The following is a 19241-nucleotide window of genomic DNA, read 5'->3' on the forward strand; positions in this document are numbered from 1 at the left end:
TTTTATTGGGACTATTTCTTTGGTAGAAGCTACTGTAGTTCCAATAAAAACTCTGAAGTATCCACAGTAACTAGGACACTCAGACACGTTGACTTTCTTCCTTTATTTACTTATTCAATGTCATTACAAACTCATGCTGTGTAATACAAATATTAAAAGCAAACAAACTTTAGTTTTCTAGAGCAGGTCCCAAAGTGTCCAAAGACCATATATGTCTTAGTTTGTTGAATTTCAGAGAAATGTGTATAAAGTGATTCACGAGACACTGAATATTTCCATGTGTCTTGTGTTGTGCTGTATGAATATTCTGTTAATTGTGTGAACAATAAAGAGGCAGAACAAGCTGATAAATAATATATGATACTGTCAGTTAATATTTTAGGGGGAAATTCATGAAAGTAGATGAAACATTGTTGGCTAAGTTACAGGAAAAACGTATATGCCATTTTACTGAAAAAGTAGTTATATCACTCAATTAAAATAAATCATCAGCAAAACACTCAATTAGATTGCACAAAATCAAAAATAAGATAACTTCAGAGTATTTAGGAGGCAAATTTCTCCTCTTTTTGTAGAATATAATTAACTGCAAACCTCCAGCTCCTGCACCAAACTATCACATCCCAGCGAGTTGCAAAGGACGAGAGCCTATCCATTCCTTTTTATCGATGCTGGCATGTTTATATGACTGACATTCATTGCAAAAACATCGAAACTTGTGCGGTTATGCTGCTGGAATCTCGCAACAATAAGGAGAGCAAGAAACGGTCCAAAGCCTTGCCTCATTTCACAAGCATTTAAAAACAGTGTGGCTTGTAAATTCCTGTAAAACTATAATTTTATGTCGGGAAACACCTGCTGAGACATCTTGGTGGACAACATGGTTAACTGATACACACAATTACCACTGTTACCCAATCAAGCAGCAATTATGTACGTTACTAAATATTCTGTCATGATAACATTAGTGCCACAGAGGCAGATTTTTCCTTTCCTTTCCTTGCTGTATGAAAATCCTCTCATTTCATCCATTTAGATGACAACATTGGAGCTATTACACACCTGAGTTACATGCATGCCTTTTTCCTACTCTGGTTCAGAATCATCAGAAATAAAAAGCTGCATTGATGCTAAAAAAAAAAAGAACAGTGTAGGTCCACTTTTTTTCAGGAATCAATTAAGAATCAAAGCTGATAAGCAGCATTGATAATTGCATTGGGGTCAATAAAATCATATTAATTCCATTCCCCAACAGCTGCGAGAGAACAAACTGGTATCAATCCCCCCAGTAAAACAAGCTGATCACCAAATTGCATTGTAGTCCCTTACACCTCTCATTACAGAAATAATTACTTGACTGCAGCACATTACTCAGTGAAACTTTCTGCTGTTTATAAATGCTTTCTTCAACATTTTGTTGCCAAAGTCTACTTTATTGCCAATTCCACCCTTATACAAGAACAGAAAGTTAAATTTTGTTTCTCACAGTCCAACGTTGTGTAAGAAAAGATAAAGAAACATAAAGACAGGAAATGTAAAAATATGCAACAATAAAAGAACAATAAAACTCAAGTGATACCACTACAGCTAGTAAAGTGAGCAAATATGTTTTTCCTTTGCTTATTTTGGGTGTAGCATCACATTTGGTGCAGCATTGAGGCTGCAGTTCCTATTCACCGCTGCCCTTTTGCACCTTGCTCTAAAAGCTCCCCAGAGCCTTCGCTTTAGGAAGTTTGAGCTCAAACCCCCTCCTCCACACACACACACACACACACACACACACACACACACACACACAGAAACTTTCTCTATCTCTGCCCTCCCTCCATCTCTCTCTCTCTCTCTCACTCCCTCCTCTCCGCTCATAAGAGCCAGACAGGAGTGCACACACACACAAAGTACTCCTGCTCCCCATGCACACACACACACTCTCTGCTGCACATGCATCGAGTGGAACAGATCCTAAGAGCTGCACAGTAGTGAGGCAACGGTGTGTGATCGAGAGGGGGGGTGGAGAGAGAGAAAGGGAGAGAGAGAGAGAAAGAAAGAGAGAGAGAGCATTTACTCTCTCCACTTAAGGAAAGCAGCAGTGTGGAGAAGTTGCTTGAAGTGAGTGGTTCCAACTGAGGACTTTCTTATCAGACCATGGAAACCAAGAAGTGGAGGTAAAACAAGAAGAAGAAGAAGAAACTTCCTGCTGGCTGAACAGGAGAGCAGAGTTTCATCCGAGGGATTACTGGACTCTTCATTAATGTGCTCGTGTCATGGTGATCTCCTACATGATCGTCTCTTGTTGACAGGAGCCTCTGTGTGTCTTGGATTTCCCCAAAGGATCAAAGTTTGTTTTCTGAGCTGAGGAGTGTGTGAATGAAGTGTGCCGAAGCAGGAAACATGTCAAGCGGACAATTCAGTCACCTGTTGAGGGGAGTCTGGCTGCTGTGGCTGTGGCAAGGTGGGTTCAGGCACTGTCTGCAGGATGACAGTATGTGTTTTATTTCATCTTTTAGGTGTTAAAACACATTTTTGAACATATAGTTTGTCTTAAATTATTACCATAACTGCACAGACTTATGTCCAATACATGTGTGCAGATTTTGTCTGATAAATTCATAAAAATGCTTTTTTTAAAACTTGATTTCGGCATACATTTTGAAGATATATGTTTTAAAAGTTTAGTTGAGCCAGCTTAAACAGATGCTTTGCTAATCACATGAGCTATCAATCCCCAAAAAAGTTTTAATGGGACTAACTTGTAAATTTGGCATTAAGGAACAGAACTTAAAAGATTGCAGCAGATTTCCGCTTGTAATCCAAAGCTTTCTCAGTATAAGAAAGAAAAGATAAGTGCTCTCTCATGTGAGAAATCAGCTGAACACTTGCGGATTTAGCTTAAAGAACACATGGCAGGGACAGAAAAAAAAGAAAAAAAGGAAGAGATTATGACAGACAAACTCGTAATTACAAGGAAGTTATTATGTAATTTGTCACCATTGAAATTATTTGCAAGGTTCAACATGTGGATCAGCACTTTGGAAAATAAAAACACAACCTATGCTGACATTAGACTGGTGAATGGCCCGTCTGTGTTGCCCCTCTCCTCCTCTGTGTGTCTTCAAAGCGTCAGTGGGATCTGTGGCTGGTGGAGGAGTCTTTAATAAGAGCTCCGGCTGGTGCCTTCAAACAATAGTTCCCTCGGAGCGGGGAAGCGTGGCCCTGGAACTAATGTTGCCATTATGTTAATGGTTAGAATAACAGGAGACAGCCATTACTGACTTCACCTCAGGCTGCTGTGCGGAGCTGATTGTCCGGCCGATCACGGAAACGCAGCATTTTGGCTATCAGGGCTGGTTAGTGTGATGAGACAGACAGGAGGAGGCATCTGCCCAGCTTCTACTCATCGCCCCTCCCTCTAGCCATCCATCCCGAGCTGCTCCGGTGGTAGACTGGTAGACTGGTATCTGTGGATTGTTTTCCTTTTCACCGCTCAAGTGTAGTAGAGGAGACAGGCGAGGTTGAGTCCCTGGCCCTGAACAGATGTCAGAAGGAGCCGAGTGGCTCTTCAGCCCAGAAAACTGATCAGGAATTAATTTAAAGAGTCAACACTGGTATCAAAGTCTGATTGTTTGGGCCATAATGTTTAAATTGACATAGATTTTTGGCATGTGTAATGTCATTTCTGTGAAGCTTGCAGAGTCAGTGTTTATCATACCGTCTGTTTGCTTCTTTTTTACCGAGCACACTTTGAACTTAAACTTTTAACTTTAAAGCTACAAACACTACGAGTTCTGCCTCACTTGATGAAGTTTTTCATAAAGATAAAAGTGGCCACATGGAAGAGACCACAGTGGATGTTTGGATGAGGTCTGGTGGATTCTTGGACAAAAGAATTTCCTGTTGTGGGACAGTGCAGATCTGAACTGAGCTGAACTGAACTGTACAGGAACATGTTGTGATCTCTGCTTCTTGTTACCAAACCCTTCATCATTTTCATATAAATTAAAACTTTGAATGCAGCAGTCATGTTTTTGCACTGTAGAAATGCAACTTGAAACTCCAAATACTGTGTGTGAAACAGCCAACGACAAGATCTCCTGAAAAGTCTCCAAACCGATCTGGATTAAGGTGAAACCGATGTAATCTCATCTTGAATGCATCAATGGACCATCAACTTCACTTCTCTATCTTGCTATCTACATCTCGACTGTCCACCAAGAAGAGACACCACAATGCACATCAGGTGCTATTATAATCAAGAATCCAGTCTTCTTTCTAACAGCAAAGTTGCAATTCATTGTGTATTGAATAACAGCAGTTTTTTTAAATGTAGGATCTACTAAATCTACAAAAAAATGCAACATATGAGAAGCTGGATGTGTTGGTTTGGTGTGGCAGCTGTTTTACTCATGTTGAAGGTGTGAGACGCAGCAGGGCGGTGTGTGTGTGTGTGTGTGTGTGTGTGTGTGTTGTTGCTTTGTGAACAGGAGCCAGAGTCCGCTAACCACAGTGGAACTGGCAGCAGCGTCCGCTGGGCAAACCCCTGTAGATCCCTTCTCTAAATAAACGAGGCCGCTGGATTAAGCAGCTTACACTGTGATGAAAAGACAACAGCAGTCGTCCATGCGCTGCCCCGGGGACAGAGAGAGACTCCTGGTCCTGGAGACCGCTATGAGATACTGGGGTTAAAGCCCGAAAAAAAAAGAAGAGAAGGGGGACTCAGGGTTAGAATAACACAACGGACCTCATGTTCTTTGAAAAACCTCTAAATCAGTCTGACCTTCACCTGACTTTGGTGACAAGAAAAGAGGGAAGGGAGAGAAAGAGCAGGAACGGTAGCAAATGAAAAGGTTTCTGTTGGTCTTTCTCTGTCCCCGCTGGGCAGTAAGTCATTACTTTGTAATGTGCTATAATAGCACGATTAAAGCAACAAGGAGTGTAAAGGATTACAATCTTAAATTTAATACTGCATTACAAATTTAAAAACATGGTAACGCACCAATATTTTGACAATTCTGGGGTGGACATGTTTGCTGCCTTCAGTGATCTTTAAATGATTGTGTGACTTTTATTGCAGGTTATCTTGAGTGCGATTGGCATGTCGCTGTGAATCGTAGCGATACAATGTGGATATAAAAAAGAGCAGAGAGATCAATTAATATCTATCTATAAAAGCAGGAAGCGTCTGTGTGTGTGTGTATGTGTGTCTAGGGTATATCTCGCTGACCGTTAGACTGACCTAAGATTTTGTTTGTGGTTTGCTCGATTTTGAAGATTTTTTAATTCATTTTTCAAAATATCATTATTTACGTAGGACGTGTTGCGGCATTGCACTGTTTCCGATCGGACGCCTTTTAGGGGAGCTCCGCCCCATTGTGTGATAGGCCTACACCTGGTCAGTAACACAATTAGCTCTGGAGTGTAGTGTGACTCAGTTTTAAAGTGCGCTACAAGGTTTGATTTTCCAATAATATTTGAATAGTTTCCAGCGAATATCAATGTTCAGTGTGTTCATTACTATGTAATTCAGGGATGACATTCATGTTGCTTAGCGTAATGCCCATAATCATTTGATATGAGATACTTACATGCAATATAATATATCAGCTAATTGGGTTCATGTTAATGTACTTTTAGTGCAGCATACTGCGTAATGTGCTATCTCACGATTAATATGCTAACGAATACATACTTCCTACGGGCACTGCACTAGTTAATCAAATCAAAATGCAGGTTCTCTTTCTTTCCAAAGTCCCAAAACTGCTTTTGAAAATCTTTCACTTTTCCCTTTGTATTTCTCTCAGAAGCAAAATACTATACAACATCATCACTATTCTTTTTTTAATAAACATTAGCTCTGTACTTGCCCTGGCTAACTGTAGCTTGATTCTTGTACAACAGTAAATGGTCGTTTAAGCGCTGCTCTGAAATCCACTTGTGTCGTGCTGCCTGTTTGTGGCTTTGCCTCCAGTCAAGCTGTTGGTTTGATGCTGTAACAGCCACAGCTGATTTTCTTCCCCATTATTTCATCTGTGAAGCCTTGGGTTCAAAATCTGATTGTAGATCTCTCTCTTTTTTTATAGCTTTGGTAGCCTACCTTCAGTACGATTGAATCCATATTTAACAGTCTTGGACCATGCACCGTTTTTGGAAATCGCAACCACATTCCTCTCATCATTTTCAACTTTGATCTCAGACCAATGTATTTGAACCACGGATATGTTGAATATGAACTTTTCTGAACCTCTACAACCTGTTCTCCTTGTAGAAACGTGACAATAGCTGTTTTGAACACTTTTAAAAACACTTTAAAAGAAGAGGTCAAGACTTAAAAAAATAATTTCCAATATAACATCTGACAATGGTACACAAAACCCCTATTCTTGAACAAAACTTAAACTAGTTGGGTGCACAGGTCTCCCATAAAGTCCTGAGTAGGTTGGTGCAATCCACTTCCCTTCACACCCTTCCGGCAACAGACCCATGTTGCTTTTAACATAACATTGCATGTATCTGTGGTTTTCAGAAAACTCAAACATTTTATGGTGACTGGAAAGCCCAAAATCACACAGTGTAAAGGGACATTTACTAAAAGCAGGAGAGTTTGTATCAATTCCTATTGCTGTCAGACGTTAGCTGTTGGTAAGTAAATATCTCCAAACAGGAAGAATAGTCCATATGTGCCCAGCTTAGTCCAGGTTTAAACGAGTGTTACAACATACAGGACAGTCTGTCATTGTACGGGGTCACAAGCCAAAGAAAGTTGGCCATTACGTTCTTATAACACTTCTCCAAGATCTGGAGGACAGCTCAGCGACTGAAAAAGCAGCTGTGAACTGTGAATAATGTGCAGCATTCACCTAAATATGTGCAATGAGCAGAATCTCTCAGCTACTGCAGCATCACACAGAAAAATACACATGCACCTCACTAATCTTGTCATCTCAGCTCATGAAGAAGCCTTAACACACGCTCCTCAGTCCCCCTCATCCTCCCGACCAACTTCATTCACCTCATTAACCGCTGACAGACACACACAAAAAAAAAAAAAACGAGAAACAAAGAACAGAAAAAAAGAACAAGGGAGGAATCTGAAATCCATCCAGAAGAAATGAGCCGTAAACATCATGGCTTTTTTCATCAGGGGAGGGGAGCGGTAATCAGTGGAGGGGGAGGTGGGCCAGGAGGGCAATGTGCACTTCAGGGACAGCAGCACTGAGGCAGAGAGATGAAAAAGTGGCTTTCCAGGACCCTGGGGGTGACCACACTGAAAGAAATGGGGTGAGGATGTAGTAAAAAAAGAAGGAAACACATGAGGAAGTTGTTAAAATACTGGAACATGGACGGATTGGTGCTGCTTTGCCATCATTTGACTGCACCAACAGCATTTTTTCCTTTCACCTCCACTTTGGCAGGTTTAATGAAGCCTCAATAGAAGCATCTATGAAGCAGACAAAGGCGTCTCTCTCTAATGAAACGAGGCGCGGGGTTGACTCAAACGCTTGATTCGCGCTGCAAGCTCTGAATAAAAAAAGTGCCTGGATCTGGTTCTTGTTTTTCCAGGATAGCTCCAAATAAAGAAGTACATAAAACTGTATTTTGACTTTGCCGTTGCAGATGAGACATGAGAGAGGAGAGCGTGGGCTGCCAAACCGTAATCACAAATGCAAACAAACAAACAGAGTGCAGCCTGGAGGTCCTTTATAAATGGTATCCCTTCTGCAGTGTACTGTAAATCAATGTGTGCAGTGTGTTTTTGTGAACGTGCGTGCATGCCTGTGTGTGTTTGCGTGGAAAACTGGATGAATACAAGAGCTCAAAGACAGGTAGGTTACTTTGGCCGCTCATCAGTCGGCTGAAACGAGGGCCGGTGGCGGCGGCAGTGTTGGTGGTGATGACAGACTGACCGTTGAGACCACACGCAGGTCACAGGCTGCTGCGCTGACCCCTTGTGGGAGAGTCACGATACTGCGTGATGACAAACGGGGGATGAGTGTTGTCTCGGCTTGCCTGTAATCAGCAGTGATCTGCAGCGTGTTTTTCAGCTGCTCCTGACGATGACATCAGGTTTACTGCTGCAGAGCAGAAAGGCAGGAAGGGAAAACTTGGCTTTAAACCCAATCAGTCCCAGCAGAACGACGGCTTCCTGCACACACGTTTCAAGTCAGGCTTCCACACCGACAGATTGGTCTATCTCGATATCAGTCAATTTAATTATGAGTCAATCAAGCTATCACGATTGGTTATAAACTCTTTGTCTTTGTCATGGCGACTCAAGCGACACATGTGCATCACAGTTTGGTTGAGTCTCATTCCACCTAAAGGATCAGTTCACATTTAAAGCAACAGTCAGGTGCCAATATGAAGCTCCTAATGTAATCCACTGTCCTTGCTCTGTGATAAAATGTATTGCAAAGTTTGTATGAAACTAATATGAGACTTCTGTCTGAAGAACCAAGGTTATTATAGTTAATGAAAACTAACGAAATAACGAAAACTAGAATTGAAAAAACTTTTTTTTTTAACTGAAATAAAAATAAAAAGTTTTTAAAAAAAATGATAACCAACTGAAACTGTATTTTGTGCTTACAAAACTAAAACTATAGTCAAAATGTCCTTTGTTTTCGTCTTAATCAACTTTTTTCATACGTAAACCTTTTTGGTTGATATGCAATCTATTTAATCCATCTGGTTTTATGACTGAATAAACTTATTGGGGCTGAGATGGATAAAAGGAAATAAAGGCAACATTTATTGTCACTTTTTTTTTTTTTTTTTAATCTGGCACCCAACAAATACCCCATTACAAAAAAACCTAAAACTAACACTAAAACTAATAAAAACTAAACTAAAACTTAGCATTTTCCAAAAAATAAAAACTAATTAAAACTAGCAAACTCACTAAAAATGAATTAAAAATAACTGAATTTGAAAACAAAAAATCACAACAAAATTTAAACTAAAACTGATGAAAAATCTAAAACTATTATAACCTTGATAAGAACAGCAGGAATTATTTCACCAAGCAGAATCTGTTCTTAAACGGAACATAGTATGCTTCTTCCTAGTTTTTCTGGGTTCCTACAAGAATATATTTCCATGCTCGAAGAAAAAAAAAAAAAATTCTCACACTGCCCACAGCCATTGCACCTCTACTCATCCTCTGTCCTGAAAAAGCCCAGTGAGCTCTGATTGGTCAGCATTTCCAGGTGGTCCACATCTGTACTCTCGCCATCTCTGTACTGTTTGTAATTGCAGCCAAAGCCAGCAGGAGAAATTACTATAATGGCGTATAGCGGCAAACCTCAAAAAAAAACCCAAATAAAAGTTTCTAAACATAAAAAACTACAAAGTCAAACATGTTCCAGCAGGAATGTGTAACAAAACTGGGGACAAATTAACGACATCAGCAACCAAGATTACGGTTTTGGCGGACGTTTGCATGTAACGATGCAGGAGCATTCCTAGATTAGATGAACATGTATAGAAATCGATAGAAAGCGTATGTTATCCCAAGCGGGGAGAAGAAAAAAACAGTTGGAAAAAAAAAAGAAAGAAAAAAAAAAGAGATCAGGACGGTTGTAAACCTGAGGTTATGGCTCACAGGGATTCGTTTTACAGATGTTCACCACATTTTCTGACACTTTGGCCATGTTTAATTTAATTCTAACAGATATGACAGAAAATAAGTTTACACCGAATGGCTCCCCTTTAATGTTCATATAAGCACCTGACTGTTGTTTTAATTTAGACTTGAAAAATATGAACATATATCGTTTAACATGGGAATAGTCTGTGTTGACCTATGACCCCTATGCAGTCATCAAGGTTAGTGTCGGAATTGTGACTTGATTCAAAATTTTGATCAATATTAGTAGTCACTTTGCGTCTGATCGTATAATTATGATGCTGTTTGAATCCCATAGTTTCTTTCAGCTTACCATGTCAGTAAATTGGATTATATTGACAATTTCACTCATCATTGACTCAATTAGGTTACGCTAAATGATAGAAACTCTGGTCCATACAATGCAATATTATTCAACAGCACCACAAGCTGCAGCCTCTTCATCACCCACACAGCTGCAGCAACATCTCCCTAAAAAAATTTCAACAAAATCTGAACATTATACATTGTAACTTCATGAAGACAGGATTTATTGCAGGACTGCTGCATAAGTTTTAGCTAGGTGCATCTAATAAAGTGGCAGCTGAGTGTATAACCCAATATAAATCATAAATGTCACTTTCCACATCAGTTAAATCTGTCTTACATGAAGTTTTATGGGTAAAAAATACATGAAATCTGTTTCTGAAAGATGCTCTGAGCGCTATACTGTGACAGGGAGGTGCAGACTGCATCAGGGGGAGTTTTTAGGGGCCATAATGGAACAATAAATCAGTGGGAACCATTTCAGGGTAAACCTAATGGTATCTGACTGCCTATGTAGGAAGTGAATCAACTAAAATAGTCCCCCATCTCCTCCAAATTGAGATGGGGGTTGCATATTATCATACGTATTACAACATCGCCTCACTTGTGGTTGGACTAGGCTCTTTTGTAGGAGAATACTTAAAATCCCACGATGAGCAATTTTGTTTTACTAAGCTCTGCTTTTATGAGTACTCTTTTGGTAAATGCAACCATATGCCCAACTGGAATGAGATCCAAGAGAGGGAAAGGGGCTGAATGACAAGTGACCTCAAGAAACACTATAGAAATGCTTTGGCAAAAACAGAAACTCAAATATAGCAACCCAAATGACTCCACATCACATACTGCGACTCTTGCCTCTGTGTCCGTTCGCTGCACTGTGAGTGAGTAACCACTTAGGCAACATGTTGCATGCAGCTACAAAGGCAGGGTAACACAAAACAGACATATTGGATGACTTGCAAGCAGGGAGCATTGGAAATTAATTAATCCTGATTAGTATTTCTGCTCCGAGCTCTCCCGTGGGAGCGCAGCTGGGTCCGACTGACCGGGTTCCCTCGCCAGCTGCAGTGACATGGAGCATAAACAAACACATCAGCACATGGGGAAAATTGCAAACGTGTTTCAATGCCTGTGACAGGAAAAAAAAAAAAAAGAGTATTAATCATATCAACAAATTGACAGACAGCTTAAAGGAGGAGAAACTTGCCTTGAGCTGAAATCTGGTTTTGCGGTTTGTGACCTTATAGTTGAAACTATCCAAACTCTACATATGTGTGTCCATATGTGTGTGTCCATGTGTGTGTGTGTTTGTGTGTGTGTGTGTGTGTGTGTGTGTCAGGTGGAAGGATGCTAGGAAATGACTGCGCTGCACACATGTCTGTGGTTGTGGTCAGCATATGGGAAGCTTTCCAAGGGTAAGGGGAACAAAAAATATCCTCCCTCTGACACTAACAAGGTTAATAAATGCCCATCAGTTTGCCGCCACGTTGGAGACTTTTACAGGAAAATAAACTAATGTAACACTCTTTCCATTCAAAGTCCCCATTTTCCTTCTGCTCCATCTGCTCAGATATAAGAGAACAAACTGTGATCTGTGGCTCAACAACTAACTCCCAGCTCAACCGGGGGCTCGACAGGTGATGTTCTCCCCGGGTGCTCCTAAACTCAAATGAGAGAAAAGTGGAGTGAGATTACGCCCATAAAGCTGTCTGCCACAGATGACCCTGAGGAAAGTTGAGAAAGTGAGAGTTAGAATGCCAGAGCTGTGAGCGGAGCGGGAGGGAATGAGGGAAGAGGGAAATAGAGGAAAAAGCAAGTTGGATGTGCTGTCTTAAAGCTAAAGTTTCTCTTATGTCAGAGAGTTAGAGGAGAAGATTGATATTACTCTGGTAAATATGAAGCTTGTTAGCTTAGCTTAGCATAAAGACAGGAAACAGGGGGAGACAGTAAGCCTGGCTCTGTCCAAAGGGAACAAAGTCTGCCTTTCAGCAGCTCTAAAGCTAATTTTTAATACGGTATGTTGAAACTGACAGGTAAAAACAACAATTCACAGTTAAGAATAAAAGTAATTGGACACGTGTCTGAGTCAAAAAAAACAAAAGGTTTAAAGATGCACTCACATGCTTTTCAGAAACTCACATTTCCTGAGTTGGGAAGTCAAGCTAAAAAACGTTTGATTTAACTGTCTTTAAATGACATTTGGGTCAAAAACTTTCACAGATTACTGCAAAACGGTACACAAAAAATGCCAAAACACTTGAAAAATATATAAAACTTTTCAGGGCGATATAGGCAACGCAGTAACAAAATCTTGATTCATATTTTATCAGCGCTGCCTAGTTTGATCAACATGATTGACAGCTCTGTTAGAGACGACTCGGCTCTGATTGGTTGTTTTCGTTCAGGCACCATCGATGGTTGCATATGCAAATAGTAGCACTAGGAAGAGACAAAGGAACCTGTTTTATTTCCCATGTACAACTTTCAGGATATAGTGGCAGTTTGAGCAAATGTGACGAAAAGTAACCATCTGTGGCTTTAACTCAAAATGTGGAAACAACAAAAAGGATATGCTGCGTTTTATTGCATTCAACGACATGTTGATGTTTCACCTGACTTCTCAGGGTTAATGCTAACAAATACCCTTTCTAATTAATCTAGGTCAATCTGCATGCACAGCAACAATTTCAACCTAATACCTTATTACATGTGAGCAAACAACTCATTCACAATACTTGAATTCATGAAAAGTTGTACCAACTTCATAGAGCCAGCATTTACTGCCATGTTTCTGTGTAACATTTTGTCAACTTTTTAAAGTTGTTGTTCCCACTTGAAGTGGTGTTCATGGGAAACTTCCCAGTCGGGAACTCATTTTTCTAATTATTCTGACACCACATAAATGCAGGCGAAGTCAAAAGAGGAAACAGGCGATGGAGGCGTCTGGGAGAACTCATCCTCCTCTGCTTTTTGACATTTGTTTTGGGAGGATGAAATCGAAGCCATTATTTTCACACACACAAAAAAATGCACACATTGCGCTGACAAACCCCAGTGGAGTTTGCTCACGTTGCAGCCATGATGGTGCAATCAGAAAATCGTCTTTGTTTCAACTGAATACCAGATCGAGGCGCTCAGCCTTTACTGTGTCGACAACGCACACAACAAGAGCAGGAAGTGCAGTTATGACCAGCGACAGGCAGATAGACTGCAGATGTGCACGTGTCAGATCAATGAATGTTTAAGCATGAATAATACTTTCATTTGGATTAACTCAACTGTCAGTGTTTAGGAGAACTCAAGTGAGAACATTCATCATTTTATTTTGAATCATATTATCAACAGATGTGTTTGGCTCGGCTGGCCTGCTGCTGTTAGAGACCCTCTGTTTGCTTTATCTGGATGATAGAAATGCACATATACAAAGAACACACACACACACACACACACACACACACACACACACACACACACACACACACACACACACACACACACACACACCTCAAGCAAAAACCCCTAAAACATGCCTGTGTGTTGCAGCTGCAGGCTGATTGGGGTGACAAGCCAAAACTGTCTGCACTGTGGCCAACATCCTGATTCACAGCTATGTATGGTTTCTATAGCACACGCTCACCACTCATTACATGGAAAATTTACCAAAATTACAGCCCTGAAACAGCTTGCAGTCGACCAGAAGTGTGTTTAGATGTAACAGGGAGAAGATGTGAATATTCCCTCATGGCTATTATCTGTTCCCTCCACTTTCAGATAGAGGAGGCCGAGAACTAAATCACTCTGGTGTTTTCATTTCCTACATCCATCTAAAAATCAGCCAGGAAATCTAAATGAAGTGAAATGGAGCCTCTGTTTATCTGATTGGATGATGATATTAATTACTCACTGTTTTCTGACTTCTCTCTTCCTCTGTAGTTGTGTTTGTGTCTGGAACTGGGAGCAAACTGTGGGAGGTGCCCACAGCCTCCTTTACTTCCTCCTCCAACCTCAGTGAGGGCCTGCAGTGTCAGTACCGCCACCTACAGGACAGAGTGAGGATCACAGCAGACATCCCCCCAAGACTGGACGGCACATGGGTGTCAACAAGGTGAATTAAAGAAGCAGAATAAGACACTTTATGTTGTTATTTTCCTAATTTATCACCCTTCTATTCATTCACACTTTTACCTCATCTTTTCATGTACTGCACAGGATCTCTTTAATTGTTTTTTCTTTTGTAGATTAGTTATATACCCCTTAGCATTTATAGTTTCATATGATTTTTTTGTTTTCTTATAACATTAAAATTGAGCCCGCCACAGCCTCTGAAAAGGAAGATTTGCACACACAAAAAAGTTGATCACCAAGGGGTTAAACCTGTTCAATCTGACCACTGAGCAGACTGCAGAAGGTCCAAATGAATACTCACTATTTAGAGGTTCAATAATGATTAAGAGACACTTTTCTAGACTGGAAAACAAATTCAAAATCCCATTTTGAAATACTTTACGGACATCAACTAAATGGAAGTTTGAATCATTTCATTCTCCTTTTGAAGCTGAAACTATTTTAAATGTAAATATGACATTTTCTGTTTGAATTAAACTGTTAATCTGCTAAAACAGATCATATCATATCACATATAATCATTTTTTAACATTTTGAATTGTTGAAGAAAATATCACCAGATCTGTAGTTTAGAGATGTGCTTCTAAAATTCTTGGAAAAAAGTCATCTAGCATGAAAAAGCATTACAAAATGCCTTGTTGACTAAAGGAAACATAGTTCACAAAGACCAAAATGACTAATTACACAACGAATCAAACATACTTAACAAACACAATTATTTTAACCCAAACTGATCTCTTTTCCCTAAACCTCACCAAGTCATTTTGTTTGAATTCACAATGTTTATAACCACATGTTAAAAACTGCGACCGTGCGGCAGTATGTGATGAGTTGAGAATGAGGACAAAACCTTAAATGATAAGCAAAAATCTTAAAGTGCATAGACATGACGTGCAAAATGTTCTTAAAAGAAATGTGCTATTTTAACGCCTTCCCATAAAAGCATGCTGCACATTTAGATTAAATTCACAGCTTTGAAAGAGAAAAATGTTAAGAGACCTGACATATTTGAAGCTTTTTGTTTATGGAGAGTTGAAACTTAATGCTGTAAAGGGCTCCTGGAAACTAATCTCTGTTCACATCTGTCTGAAATCACTCATCATACTTCATTTTAACCACTGTACTCCTCTGTGTTCAGGTGTGAAGTTCGGCCCGGTCCAGAGTTCCTGACCCGATCCTACACCTTCCACCCGAGCCGTCACTTCCAGGCCCTGCAGCACTACTACGCAGACAGCGGCTGTGAGGACCCGACCTACTCTCTGATGATCAGAGGGAAGCTTCGTCTGCGCCAGGCCTCCTGGATCACCCGCGGGGGCACCGAAGCTGAACACCACCTCAGCAAGGTGGGCATCGTGGTCCACAGCCTGGCAGCCAAGCAGAGGCTGGCCTCCAGGCTGCCCGCGGCCTGCGTGGGTCTGGCCCTGGGTCGAGTGGTGCCGGGGAAGCCGTATGAGCTGTACAACACCCGGGCGGGGAGGGGGTGTCTGGCAGCGCTGGGCTTCTCCATGATGGAGATGGGACTGATACGGGTGGAGACGCAGCACCACGGCCATGGAGGGAAGGTCCAGGAGCTGCTGCTAGGGGACATCCACACAGACTGGACTCAGAGGACTCAGTACAGGCCCACAGGCTACCAGCAGCCCCTGCAGAACGCCATGGTGAGACATCAATGTGTTTTTATTTAACCACACAGAGTTAAACAGAGGAATGTGGAAGATTAATAACAAGAACAGGAGGAGGAACTAGAAACAACTTGTTGCAGCTCAAAAGAAAAGCAGTTTGGGTTTTAAAGCTTCGCTTAAGAGCATTTTTACTGTTTGTGACCAACGTCTCACTTTAAAAGTTATTTCAGGGAGGGTGTAACATCTTCAGTCATCCTCCTAATCTATACTATAGGACTATACTGCAAAAGATTTAAGAAAAAGGCAAAAAAATAAAATTGATCGTCGTAATCTTGAAGCAGAACACATAACAGCAGGTTGATTTATGCAGTTAATAAGATGAAATGATGATATGATTGATATTAAATAAATTGTTGCCATTCCCGCATCTCAAATGTGAAGATTTGAGGTGATGTGAGGTATTCTTGAATGAAACTAGGTCTATAATTTATGTTCAATGTCATTTTCAAACAACTGAGCGATTTTTTCCTTGTTTAATCTTTGTGTATGAAACACAGTTTGTGTTATTGTTTGGCCATTTTTCGGGTTTTCGGGTCACACTGTCTGACCTCTCCTTTAACCTCTGCAGCACCACATCCACCCCTGCCCTGTGTGTGCCCTGGTGTACCGCTCCTCCGAGCAGCGCCCCCCAGTGTTGCCCCGCAGTACTGCACCTCCTCTGTCTCTGGCCGGCCGCTGGGTCAGTCAGCGCTGCGAAACCCGTCCCAACGTCCTCTTCCTCACCCGAGACTTCACCTTCGATCCCGACCAGCACGCGTGGGAGGGCGTCTACCGGCACTACTCGGACCCTTCCTGCTCTCAGCCCACTTTCACCCTGAGAGCCTCGGGCCACTACGCTCAGGGAAACCCCTCCGCCAAGGTCTCAGGGGCCACTGAGTTCGTCTTCAAGGTGATCGAGGTGAGAGCCACAGCCGTGGAGGAGCCCACAGCCAAGCTGCTGAATGGGACGAGGCCTGGAAAGTGTGGTCGAGCAGGAGGCTGGGAGGTCGGGGTGGAGCAGGACTTGACTCCCACTGATGGGTGCACCCTGCTGGGCATCAGGCTGCCACATAAGGAGTACGAGCTCTTCAAGACGGAGCTGGATCACAGGAAGCACCCGCTGCTGTTCATCGGAGAGAGGCCCACCGACGGGTCCAGTCCAGACCGACCGCAGAGGAGGCCCACTTCCTTTCAGGCTCCCATGGTGCTTTGCAGTGGGGGCCACGCACAGCCTTCACATCGCTATGGCTCAGGTTTTAACAGCAAGCAGGTCCAGTTAGCAGCCAGCGGGACGGCAAGACTGGTGCAGCTGCTGTTACTGGTGCTGGGATCTGTGCTGTGCAGCGGGTTCTGTGTTTATTAGAGACAAATCAAACCTGTTACGCAGCTGTGGTCATTGACGGACATTGTTTTCTGGCAGCTTTGTTTCACTCTTCCACCATATGATGAGACTCTCAGGAGAGCTGAATCATTTTTGATATCCGGCTTTCAGACGCTGCCTATAGATTCACTTTAATGACTCTTAACTTCAGCTGCATTTCTACCTAAAACTAATCTGTATATAAACCACCAACATATACAAATGCCATCATTTCATTATGTAAAAATATATTCTTTTATACCATCTTCCTTTTATGTAATGATCAGATGTTGTTGCTTCACAGATTAATTATTCTTTTTTTTTTTTTTTTTTTTTACATATTTCTGTGTGAATGCAGTTTTTCTTCTCACGCTAAATGATCACATTGTTGAAATGTGGATTCGTTATTTCCACGCCAAAGAGAAAGCCATGGACTTTCCAGCGGACTTCACACGAGAGCTCCTTTCCATCCAAGATGCAGTATAACTAATGCGCTTTGTACAGAACATTGTTTTCTCAACATGCTGGAGAGAAAACGAAGCTGGAAAGTGGAAAATGTTTAATCAGGACTCTAATAGCTGCCATCCTTGTTGGTCTAATGCCACTGTGGTGTGAAATGTTGCTTTATCTCTGTCAGAGCTCTGCTATTAGTCTATTTTTTCTATCAGCAGTCAATCTAAATAAATCAAATGAATATTTATTTTACCCATTTATACTGTACTTTTTGATAAGAGAAAGATTTTTGGTCTAATATTTTAGTTAGCTTCGCCATTTAAGAAGTGATTTTCTATGTGTATTAAAAATGGCTTTTCATAACATCTTGTGTTCAACTAGTCTTTTAAACACGACTCTCCAGCCACGCTGCTCCAAGACTGGACCGACAACACTGTAGACACAGATAATGGCAATCACAATGCTAACAGGTTGCTGCTAGAACTGATGGTCCAGAGGGATGGGGGACGGAAATTCTTCCAAAAATCTTAAAAGAAGACAAAGTGTTTCTGACAGAGAAGTTAGCTCCTGGCAGAAAGTTTTAATTGTAGTAGTAGTAGTAAAAATAGTAGCAGTAGTAGTAGTAGTAATCGTAGAAATAATAGTAGTAGTAGTAGTAGTAGTCAGGGGTGCAGATGGGGTTTTTGAACTGGGGCGGACGAAGTTGTCAGCAAATGATTTCAACTCAATAAGCTATTTTTCCACTCCATGCTTACACCCAAATATGTTTTATTTAAACATTTAACTGTAGTGTAAACAACAACCAACATATAAACATAAATAAATGGAAGTTTGTGCATGAAATTCCCAGTGTAACCAAACAAATTTACTGACTTGAAGCTGACTCAATGAAGGACCCAAAAACATTTCTCCTCCTTTCATATACCCTGAACATACTGCTGGGCAATTTCTTGTCTGTACAGTCTGCCAAGCCTTTAGGACCAGTGTTTCCCACAAGATTTTCTGAGACTATGATAGGGGGAGAGTAGGGGGGTCCAGAGGGCATGCAACATTTTTGCCCTAAAAGCCTAAACTTGGTGCCTCTCGCACGTTCTAATGCCACTATTCCATCTAAATCATTGCATATTTTAGAGAATTATTGTAAGGAGAATAAGGGTTCTTCTATTTTTTATTTAAGGCATCTTATTTTGACAGTCTTCTTGTAAATTATGTGGTGGACTCTTTTAACACATCCATGTGCTCTTATTTTGAAAGCTAGATGTGTATGCTTTTATTTAGAAGGCGGGTCTAACACGTTGTTACCGTTACGCCTTATGGTGTGTTTAATTTACAGTCAATGTCAGAACTTGAAAGTTGGAAGCTCAGAACAATGTCGAAAATTCTGACATTCGTGTAGACCTTGAACGCACCATAAGCCAACAGACTCTCTATGTGTGCTGCAATGTAAATAGTCTAATTAACGGAACATTTTTACAGATGATGTTTGTCGCTGAAAGTGGGGGGACGGGTCGGGAATCTAGAGGTAGGCTAAATAGACTAACAGATGAGTCAGGCGATACCCATACTTCCCGTACTTACTATACTTAGTTTGAGTATGCAGGGTGTTCTGATTCCGATTGCGGCGAAAAGAATTGTACGTAAAGGACCCGGATGTTGCCCTCATAATGGTCAAAACGCTGAGTGTGCAACGATGTACACTTTACGCCCTCAA

General features: G+C 41.2%; 1 protein-coding gene across 1 annotated transcript; it reads left to right on the forward strand.

The window, feature by feature from the left end:
• Positions 1-2101: 2101 nt before the first annotated feature.
• On the forward strand, positions 2102-17312 carry apcdd1l (adenomatosis polyposis coli down-regulated 1-like). The gene is made up of 4 exons (XM_059329825.1): positions 2102-2452; positions 13865-14036; positions 15195-15714; positions 16307-17312. Exons 1-4 carry the CDS (start codon positions 2368-2370, stop codon positions 17078-17080), a joined length of 1551 nt encoding a protein of 516 aa, XP_059185808.1. The 5' UTR covers positions 2102-2367; the 3' UTR covers positions 17081-17312.
• Positions 17313-19241: the final 1929 nt, after the last annotated feature.

The sequence above is a fragment of the Centropristis striata genome, chromosome 3 (assembly GCF_030273125.1).
Source record: "Centropristis striata isolate RG_2023a ecotype Rhode Island chromosome 3, C.striata_1.0, whole genome shotgun sequence".
Taxonomy (NCBI): Eukaryota; Metazoa; Chordata; class Actinopteri; order Perciformes; family Serranidae; genus Centropristis; species Centropristis striata.

What these genes read in the sequence shown, in the direction of transcription:
- apcdd1l (XM_059329825.1), top strand. Translation starts at nt 2,368, where the DNA reads ATGAAGTGTGCCGAAGCAGGAAACATGTCAAGCGGACAATTCAGTCAC. An exon ending in GCTGCTGTGGCTGTGGCAAG is followed by an intron (nt 2,453 to 13,864) that starts GTGGGTTCAGGC and finishes CTTCCTCTGTAG; the next exon opens with TTGTGTTTGTGTCTGGAACT. An exon ending in GGCACATGGGTGTCAACAAG is followed by an intron (nt 14,037 to 15,194) that starts GTGAATTAAAGA and finishes CTCTGTGTTCAG; the next exon opens with GTGTGAAGTTCGGCCCGGTC.